Here is a 10,542-nt window from a genome sequence, read left to right on the forward strand (position 1 = left end):
CCATAACGCCGGGACCACGCCCTGAGCCGAAGGCAGACGCTTAACCGCTGTGCCACCCAGGCGCCCCCATAATCCTAGTTTTTAAAATTTCTTATTCCTACCATGAAATGAATTCACTGTTTGCTGTCCATTATTTTACTTCCTTTGATCTGTTAATTGGTTGAATTTGTCCATTAGTAGTTTCTCCAAGAAAATGCTCCTTGGAGCCATATTATATTCCCTGAATTCTTAAATGTTCAAAACGTTATATCCTTGGGGCGCCTAGGTGGCTCAGTTGGTTAAGTTTCTGCCTTCAGCTCAGGTTATGATCCCAGAGGCCTGGGATTGAGTCCGCTCAGTGGGGAGTCTGCTTTTCCCTTCTCTCTCTTTTCTCACTCACTCTCCCCCTCCCTCCCTCTCTTTCTCAAATAAGATCTTAAAAAAAAAAAAAGATTAAAAAAGACCCCCAAAATGTTAATATGCTTGTGCGTATGGGTGTATATACACGTGTTTTTTGTTATGATACTTCAAATGGCAGTTTGGGCATAAGATTTCAGGGTCATACTTTCTTTTCTTGAAGATATTATAGACACTATTCTGCTGTATTTATTGCTGCTGGGGAAGAGTCTGGCTACCACATTTCTCAGCTCTTCCACCCTACATAATTGTTTAAGAGACTGTCAGGTTTTCAAAAGAAGCACATTATCGATATATAATTAAACTGACAGTATATGTAAACGCAGTAAGTATTTTGGAAGATTTATTGAAAAATTGAACAAAAAATGCAGGGTTGTCCTTTTATTTATTTATTTTTTAAAGTTATTTATTTATTTGACAGAGAGGCAGCAAGAGAGGGGAACACAAGCAGGGGGAGTGGGAGAGGGAGAAGCAGGGTTCCCGCTGAGCAGGGAGCCCAATGCGGGGCTNGATTTCTTTTTTTTTTTTTTTAAAGGTTTTATTTATTTATTTGACAGAGATAGAGACAGCCAGCGAGAGAGGGAACACAAGCAGGGGGAGTGGGAGAGGGAGAAGCAGGGTTCCCGCTGAGCAGGGAGCCCAATGCGGGGCTTGATCCCAGAATGCTAGAATCATGACCTGAGCCGAAGGCAGACGCTTAAGGACTGAGCCACCCAGGCGCCCCAGGGTTGTCCTTTTAGTTTGACTTTGGTGCTTGTTTTTCAGGCCTAGTAGTAGCCCTAGTCAAAAGGAAGTATTAGCTCTAAGGTAGTAGTGATTCTTGTTTTTGAAGGTTGAACGCTGAATCAAACGCTTACCATGTTTTGTCCCCCTTTGGGAAAACAAGCTTCCCCATTCTTCATAATACAAAGCCCCAAACAATTTTTGTTGTTGTTGCATTTTCGTGCTGCCTCAGTGGATAATCTATTGCCATTACCCACAGGAATTCAAGATTTTTACCTTTACTTCTCCTGCATAAATATACTTATATTATCCTTGTCTAAGCTGAAAATCTTGTGGACACTTTTCTTTTAAGTGTCTTTTAAGTTTCTCATTTGATTCAGTCCTTTAGGGATGGGAAACTCCTTTCATACTAAACTTGCCTATCTAAAACTACTCTTGGAACTTTGGGTACCAGCATCATTTTTTCTGTTTCTAGGCCCTCAGGTCACTTGAGCTCCAATTTAGAAGCATTTCCTAGACTTCATCTCAGGGATTGCCTTCTCTGCTTTTAAGCTTTTTTTGTTCAGAGGCTTCACAACCAGGACTAGTTATCTTCAGATTGCCCCTTTGATCCTCATACACAGATCTAAAAGATATTTGCATTGGAATCTCTCTCTCTCTCTCTCTAAGTAATCTCTACACCCAAAGGGGGGCTTAAACCCACAATCCCAGGATCAAGAGTCTCATGTTCTACCAACTGATCCAGCCAGGTGCCCATGCACTGGGATCTTTAGTTACCTTCTTAGACCTTTTTTTGTCTCCTATCTTCATGTTGTTATAGATGTTCCTTCAATGTGCTGATCTTGGGGTGGGAGAGTGAATGGAGGGTTTGGTGTTCGTGAATTTCTAGGGAGACATAGAGTGTTAGGTACGCATTGTTATGACCTCATCTGCCTGGAATACCTTATGGTGCTCAGAACCCTGAAATGTCGGGAAAGCCCTACCTAATGAGAGGTGTGAAATACTTTCTCCTTTCCTTTTCTCTTTTACTTATTGTGAGGCAAGGGGGTTCTTCAGGTAGCAAATTGTACATATTTCTCACAGGCTAGTTTATGGCACTGAAATATCAAGAGGCAGGTTATGAGGTGCTAGGCTTTTTCCTCGTTATTCCTTTGCTGCTAAACTCTCCAGAGTCAGCAGTTGTCCAGCTAAGGGTTCTGCACTCCACATCCAGTTTAGGGTGGTTGTAGCAAGACAGCAGAGGAGGTGGCATAAGGTTCAGCACAGGCTGTCGCAGGGTCTTGACTGCTATATAGCAGTGTTACCCGAAAGTGGTCCCATCTTCACGTGTTTGGACTTCTTCATGACCACCTGTACTAGTCCTCTCAGCACCTCAATGAACATATTTAGAGAACTTTTACATGGAAGACTTTTGTAACCCAAAGAGGAGTAAAGCATCCCACTTACCTTGAAGAACCTAAGTCACTTTATATCATAGACCTAGTGAGTGCTGAGAGTAGACAAAGGAAAAGTGGAGAAAAGATCCCTGCAATTGTAGGGAGCCCGAGCATCAGCCAGCTAGTATCCACTAAAGGCTCCGTAGTTTGCCTCTTCAGAGGAAGCCAGCATACTTTCTTGAGGAAGAAGATCCACCATCTTACTATACCCAGATGCATAGGATTAATTTAGACAGGTGAAGAGTTCCTTATGGAATTAGGAAGTTTTAAGAGTGGAGTTGGGAGGGTAGGGATACCTGATGTTCACAATGCCATGCCTTTTCTTCCTGTTGTAAGAAACAAAATGTTCCTTCATCCACACTGTGTCCGAACCAAGTGGGTGCTTTTAGTGGGTGGGTGTCAGACAGTAGAGTTCACAACTGCTTTTTCTGAGGCACCATCCCCAGAACTATGTGCCATACCTGTTGCAGGCTCTTGGATAGGAAAGTCATATTGGTGGAGGTTTCCTTTCCTTTGAAAGGTGGTTACATGGTGTTTTCTTAACCACTGCATCACGGAGAAGCATCTGTAGGAGTAGGATACGATGTTTTCCTAACTAATTTTATCTACAACCCACTAAAAGGGAAGGGAGCTAAGGACTGCCCCAAGCATTGGGTGACAGAGTAGGCAGGGTCAGGGGAAATGGCGATGGTGCTGCTATTAGGGCTCCTATAAACCCCATTTGGGGCCAGGATAATATTTGCTCCCTTGATATTTATACATTGGGTTCCCCTGCACTCGACTTGGTGGTTTCATTCTGTGCATATGATACATATTTTGTGTATTGAAAAAATTTCCTTTTTGAAATGTTCCGATTTTGTGTTTTTGTGTATTTTAATCTGAGACTCTCATTCCTGCCATGTGTTTTCAGGGATATATCAGCCAGCAGTAGCTCCAGGATTGCACGGGAGGAAGTATTAAATTTGTTAGTTGCTTTAGAGGCATAAAGAAAAACTGTAATATGTGACCCATGAAACTGTCTCATTTTCAGGGTGCCCGTTTAGTTTCTGCCTTTGGCTCGGGCCATGATCCTGGGGTCCTGGGATGGAGCCCTGCATCAGGCTCCCTGCTCAGCATGGAGTCTGTTTCTCCCTCTCCCTCTCCTTTTGCATGTGCGCTTACTCAAATAAAATTTTTTTTTGAAAATCTTAAAAAAACTGTCACATTTTCCCACTCATGACAGGTTTCTTTGCCGTGATGTCCTCTTTAAATTCCTCTCCCATCTTGAAGATACATAATAAGGACTGAATTTTAACTGGGTTATCTGGTGTTACAGGTCCATCTTTTGAAATGGCATAAATGAGAGATTAAAAGGACCTGGGTTAACTGGAAGACTCAGGCATTGGGCTTCACTTCTCTATAGTTGCCAATCAGTTTTCATCAAATAAGGCTATGCCTGTAAAACCTAAGACTCTCAATCAGTCTTTCTGTTTCTCTTCCTGTGTATGTGTATGTTTTAAGAGTCAAAGTAAGTTTAGGCTTTTAAGAATGAACCCTTTCTACCTCACACTGCCTGGAGATATGTGTATAATATTGAAGAAAAATGCCAGTCTTTAATCCTGCAAAATGCCAAACTTTGCCTGCTTAGTTTCCAGGCAGACTCATAAGCCAGGTCTTATTTGTTGTGCTAGGGCCAGTTTTTATGCTCTCCCTCCTAAAGTTGTACTTGTGGTGACATAGTAGCTAACAAAGGTCAAAAACTGGGGTGGGTGTGGGGTGGAGGGGCACCTGGCTGGTTCAGTTTAATAGAGCATGTGACTCTTGATCTCCGGGTTATGAGTTCTAGCCTCACATTGTGTGTAGAGCTTACTTTAAAAATGGGGGGCCAGACCCAACTCATTGACCATTGTCTGTATGTTGAAAAGGGACAGATACAATATTACTCATTGGGTCATAGATGTCCAATTCTGATTTTTTTTTTTTTAAGATTTTGTTTTACTTATTTGGTAGACTGTAAGAGAGCACAAGCAGGGGAAGTGGCAGAGGGAGAGGGAGAAGTAGGCCCCCCACTGAGCAGGAAGCCCAGCGCAGGGTTCCATCCCAGAACCCTGGGATCACGACCTGAGACAAAGGCAGAAGCTTAACTAACTGAGCCACCAGGTGCCCTAATTCTGATTTCTTATCTCCCTTAAATACTACTTTAGTTTTGATGTTTTTAAAACCTGTCTGGGCTCTATTTCACAACTTGCTAGTTTGCTCTTTGCGTGTGTGTGTGTGTGTGTGTGTGTGTGTGTGTGTGTGTGTGATTAATTGGTCTTCATTTTCTTTTGGTGTCTTTATTATTTACAAACTTATTTTTATGCAAAAGAGGATAGCCACATCTCTTTGACAAACATTGTGAAAAAACCAAAAAGATCAGAACTATGAACCTAAAAAAAAAAAATGAACTTGAAGACTATTATATAAAGGGGAGAGCTTTTGACTGTCCTTTTGTCTGCACCTCTCTCCTCTGAGAGTTTTTTTTTATTTTGGTCTAGATTCCCTGTTTTGAAAACTTTTACCATAGTCCCTTGCCCTGGCAAGGGTGGAGAGAGCACATTTATTTGTTAGAGTATCTCTAAATCCAGGAATGGTGGTGGTCCTGGGAATTGTGCAATAATTGAAAACACTTAAGAACCCATTTTCATTTTTATCCCAAATTGTTACTGGATTAGGTCTGCTTTAACACGTTAAACCCTTACACTGCTTCGACAACCAGACCTGTCTGTTCCTCCAAACATGCAGTAGAGAAGGGCATAGAGTTATTCTTTGTAGGAAGTGAGTCTGGGGATGGGTCCTCAAAAGTCTGTTTTTGCTAATCCAATAAATTTATGTCTAAACACCACACAATTGTCTAAATGGACAAGTGCAACTCCATGTTACTGCTAAAAACCAAAGCTTCATGTGGAACTCTGAATTTACATAGAATAAGAAAGAATGTATGTAGTTTTTTTCTGGACCCTTTCCCATTTGTTTATGATCTGAAGGAAACCAGTCCCTTCAGTGGACATGAGTGACCTCTTCATTGTGTTTATTAATTTGATAGTTTTGTTATTTGGTCTTTCATTCACCTAATGTTAACCCTCTCTACTTTCTGCTTTTTTTCTTCTGAAAAAAAAAATACAGTAAATGAATAAGGATTTCCATACACTTAAACTAACAGAAGATGGCAACAAAAAATTGTAACCATTTGAGTATTGCAGGATTCAGTTCTGTGTTACACATTCTATTAGTATTGTCTTAGGAGTTCATTTTTTTCCTTTCTATAAAAATAGAATTAAGGAGTGCCTGGCTGACTTAGAAGAGCATGCAACTCTTGATCTTGGGGTCTTGAGTTTAAGCCCCATGATGGGTGTAAAGATTATTTTTAAAAAATAAATTAACTTAAAAAAATAGGGTTAATAGTACTTACCTTGCAGAGTTGTCTACAACATGCTCCAGGGTATAATGCCTGTGTTAAATTACTTTGGTACAAATGCTACACAGTGTAAATTATGTATGACATTACTCCCAGACCTTTTCCAGTAATGATACATAGATAAAAATGAAATTATTGGGGCGCCTGGGTGGCACAGCAGTTGGGCGTCTGCCTTCGGCTCAGGGAGTGATCCCGACGTTGTGGGATCGAGCCCCACATCAGGCTCCTCTGCTATGAGCCTGCTTCTTCCTCTCCTGCTCCCCCTGCTTGTGTTCCCTCTCTCGCTGGCTGTCTCTATCTCTGTCTCTATCTCTGTCAAATAAATAAATAAAATCTTTTTTTAAAAAATGAAATTATTGTATTTGTAGATCACAGTGTAGTAGACTGAAGATGCTCCTTTGACCAGAAGTAGTTGCAGAGTCTCAGGTTATTCCAGGTCCCACCTACGCCACTACCTACAGGAATCAATAAGTAATTTACTTGTAACCCATCCACAACATACTGGTTGGGAAAGTTTAAATATGGTGTTGTATATGAATTACATCAGGAATCTTTGTTAGAGAAAAAAGTCTCAATTCTGCTTTGCGTTCTATTGGCCTTGTTATTAGGCAGACTCTTACCACTTGGTGATAAAGATGGCCACCTGCTCGACTTTCCTTATTCTCACAGTTGTCAATTCAATCAAGAATAAAAAGTAATTGCCTTTCTATTAGATTAGAACATCATAGTTTCTACCAGGGTTCTGACTGGCCCATCTTGGGTTACATGCATACCCCCAAAACCAACATGACTAGATGGATGGAATCTTTTGGCCAGCACTGGTGATGTACATGCTGATGTGGTTAGGTAGGTTGTGTGTACGAAGGTGTGGCATGATATTGGGGAAGATTAACCCCACCAGAACCAACAGAATGGATTTCCCATACCAAAAAAAAAAAAGAAGTCCTGCTGTCCCATACCAAAAAAAAAAAAAAAAAAAAAANAGTCCCAGAGGAAGGGAAGAAGTGAAGTGAAAACATACTGGGTTAGCTACTTTCACAGTCTAGTATAGTACCTAACACTTTATCTGAAAGCGTCATGGATTTCAGTGTAGAAGTACATAGTATCAGAAGTGAGTTCTTGAGCACTGAGTGTTGTATGCAACTGATGAATTATTGAACTCTACATCTGAAACTAACGATGTATATGTTGGCTAATTGAATATAAATTTGAAAAAAAAAGTTCTTATGATAGAAATGGATAATCCACCATTTTGTTTTTTAAAAGATTTTATTTATTTACTTGACAGAGCAAGAGCGCACAAGCAGGGGGAACATCAGAGGGAGAGGGAGAAGCAGGCTCCCCACTGAGCAGGGAGCCCGATGCGGGGCTTGATCCCAGGACCCTGGGACCATGACCTGAGCTGAAGGCAGACGCCCAACGATCTGAGCCACCCAGGCACCTTGATAATTCACTGTTTTAAAAATTGTATTTCCAACTGTAGTATTTTAATAGTTGTCCAGTATGATAGCCACTAGCTAACCGCATGTAGCTATTTAAATTAAAATTAAATGTAAAAATTCAGTTCTTCAGTAGCACAAGCTATCTTTCAGAGTGCTCACTGGCTACATGTGGCTGGTGGTTATCATATTGGATAATACAGATTATTTACATAATCACAAAGTTGTATGCAGTGCTGATCTAGACCAATAAAAGTTTTTTCCCTCTTTATACCACACTTTGTCCTATCCTGTTTATCTAACAGGTTTTATATATGTTTTCTTCTGAGGCAGTTCTTTGTAATTTTCTACATACAGGTTTTGCTTCTAGGATGTCAGTCCATTTCCCATCATTGGCAGTGATGAGTTTTTTTTAATCTTTATTTTATAATGTAATTACTGAAGAAATCCAGGAGAATCTTGGTGGGGAGGGGAAAGGAGTTATTCTTAACCTAATAGAAAGGTGTGTGTGTGTGAGAGAGAGAGAGAGAGAGAGAGAGAGATTTTAACTAGATGGGAAAGTTGTCTGTGAAAACGCCTTTGTCATAATCTTGTATAATCACATAACAGAAACTCTCTACCCTTTTTAGGAAAAGGTATCATCAAATCAAACATCTAATTGCCTGGCTCCCTCCCTTTATTTTTTGCTTGGGGCAGGAGCAAAAGGCTATTTTGCAACAACACAATCTATAACCTCGCAACAATGAGAAAAGGTAGAGAAATTTAATTTTTCTCCCCATTTTTTCCTTACATACATGCACATGCACAGAGCTTTTAGGGAAAAGAAGCTTGGTAATAATTTGAAACCTTTTTGGAACCTGTTCTGGTTATTTTTCCAACAGAAAAATGTGTGGTTAAGCTGTTTTTTATCTGGAGACGAAAATTGCCTGTTTTATCTCCCACAATACTTACAGACCTTGGGAGAGAAGGGATGGCATCTAACTTGCTCACTGTTGTACACCCAACATCATAGTTGGTGCCTCTGGCACACACTAAGTACTTAGTAAATATTTTTGAATAAAGATTTCCATCATTCAGAGACTAGTTCTTCCTTGTCTGGGCTATTGTTTTCCTCCATTTTCCTGCTTAAGTGTCTTTCTTCCCTCAGAAGTATGGGAAATAAATACATTTGTATGTAGTACCATTTTTCAGATCCTCTTTAGCAGCCATGATAAGAAGTGGATGTGTGGAGCAGGATCATTTTTACTGTCTCCCCAAAAAGCTAATTTTGTTTTCTTTTGCTTTTTCCTATTGTACTTAATTTGTTGTTTTCAAAATTTGTAATTTGAAAAGCTTTCGAGCTTCCACTTTCTGCAGATTGGAACATGTAGCCATTTGAGAGCATGCCCTGTACAGAGTTTATTCTGTGCCCTGCAACATGACCTTTATGTTCGGCTCACAGATTTCCTTTATTTTGTCTCCTAGTTAGCAGCTTTATTCTAGCCTAACCAACTGAGTATTGAGAATAAATTTTTATATTCTATTTCTATTCCCCTAAGGTCTCATATTGTATTAAATTTAAAAGCATAGTATTTTTGGATCCTGTAAATATGAATATCCGTAGCTGAGCTGACCCTTTCCCCCCCTCCTGTTTCTAGGACTATCCTGTTAAGTGTAATCTCATTGCTCAATGAGCCCAACACCTTCTCCCCAGCCAATGTGGATGCTTCGGTTATGTTCAGGAAATGGAGGGACAGTAAAGGAAAAGACAAAGAATATGCTGAAATCATTAGGTAAGGTGTTTTGTTTTCCCTTCGGTTTGATTACTTCAGGTCTTCATACAGAACTAAAGTATATACTAGAACCATAGCTTTAAATCAGACTTAAAATATCTACTCCATTTCTCTCAATTAGATTTATTGTTTGGGAAGAGCTTTCTGCCTGAGCCTAATGAGTTTGTTTGGCTTTTGAGAATGCACACACTAGAAGCAGCCAAAACCTCCAGGTTCTGAACCAGTGAAGCTCGCAGCTTTGCCTCTGAATCATTTCAGAACTTTCAGTATGTCCATTAAGTGTAGCAAACACCCAGAGTATTCTGGACATTCTGTTTTTAAAAATTTTAATGAAGCCATATAGTTTTTTGGCCCTGTTGACCATGGCAGCAAGTATCTTCTAGGTATCATCATTATCAGCAACATTAGTATATTGTTTAACAGAGCCCTTCTAGCTTCCTCTCCTTGGGAGAGTTGGAATCCACCCATAGCTCTGTCACCCCTCAGATGACCTATTACCAGTTAATTTTTTGGGTCTTTGGTTTTTCTATCTGTATAAAAGAGGAAAAAGTAGAAGGTATTGGGGCTGAACCATTCATCTCTCGATCATACCCTGAGTAGGACTTAAGGTCTTCTTAATAGTACCCAGGAATTGGTACTTGAATTGCAATAAATTCACTTCCTCTTAGTACTGTTATGTTTTTATATCCTTAAAATAGAGCTCCTAGGACAGTTCCAGCACATTCTGCACATAGTTTAGTAAGCACTATAGTTTATACAAATAGAGTCCCTCTTTGTAATTCTAGTCAGTACGATGTCATGTGATATACAAAAGAAAAAAGGAAAACTGCATAGAAATATAGCCGAATAATATATAGATGAGCAGTTTTCAAAGCTTTCTGCCCACTAGAATCATCTTTAGACCCCCCCTTCCATATTCATAGTCATTTAGTGAGATTGTAAGGGTAAAATCTGGGCATCTGTATTTCGTTTTTACCAGCCACCTAGGTGACTGATGTATACCAAAGACTGAAGGTAATTAGTGTAAATAGTAAGGACCTAGACATTTAGAGGAGTTGGAGTAGGTTGAAGATTGAAAGATGGGCGTGCTTCATAAAATAGGGTTAAAGCCTGAGCCTGATGTTCAAGGAAAGATAGGATTTAGTAAGTGAAGAATTCGTATTCTTTCTGTTTCTTAATTTATGGGTTTATCTCATTCTTTAATTCTTTTCCACATATATTATGCACCAGCTTCATGTCAGGTACTGTTAGGTCATGAAGGCAGTCTTTTCTCCTTGAGGAGTTCACACTTTACTTAGCAAGAATTTGTAAACAAATGACCATATAATAAGATGAGCGCA

The 10,542-nt window shown here is 39.9% G+C and overlaps 1 protein-coding gene across 2 annotated transcripts in view; it reads left to right on the forward strand.

Annotated features, from left to right (window-relative positions):
• Positions 1 to 10,542, forward strand: part of UBE2R2 (ubiquitin conjugating enzyme E2 R2) — a 100,883-nt gene that overhangs the window by 85,165 nt on the left and 5,176 nt on the right. For both annotated transcript variants that reach the window (XM_034664030.1, XM_034664031.1), the window contains one exon: positions 9,068 to 9,202. In XM_034664030.1, coding sequence (XP_034519921.1) covers positions 9,068 to 9,202 — 135 coding nt within the window. The remainder of the gene's footprint in view (positions 1 to 9,067; positions 9,203 to 10,542) is intronic.

The sequence above is a fragment of the Ailuropoda melanoleuca genome, chromosome 7 (assembly GCF_002007445.2).
Source record: "Ailuropoda melanoleuca isolate Jingjing chromosome 7, ASM200744v2, whole genome shotgun sequence".
In the NCBI taxonomy this organism is placed as follows: domain Eukaryota; kingdom Metazoa; phylum Chordata; class Mammalia; order Carnivora; family Ursidae; genus Ailuropoda; species Ailuropoda melanoleuca.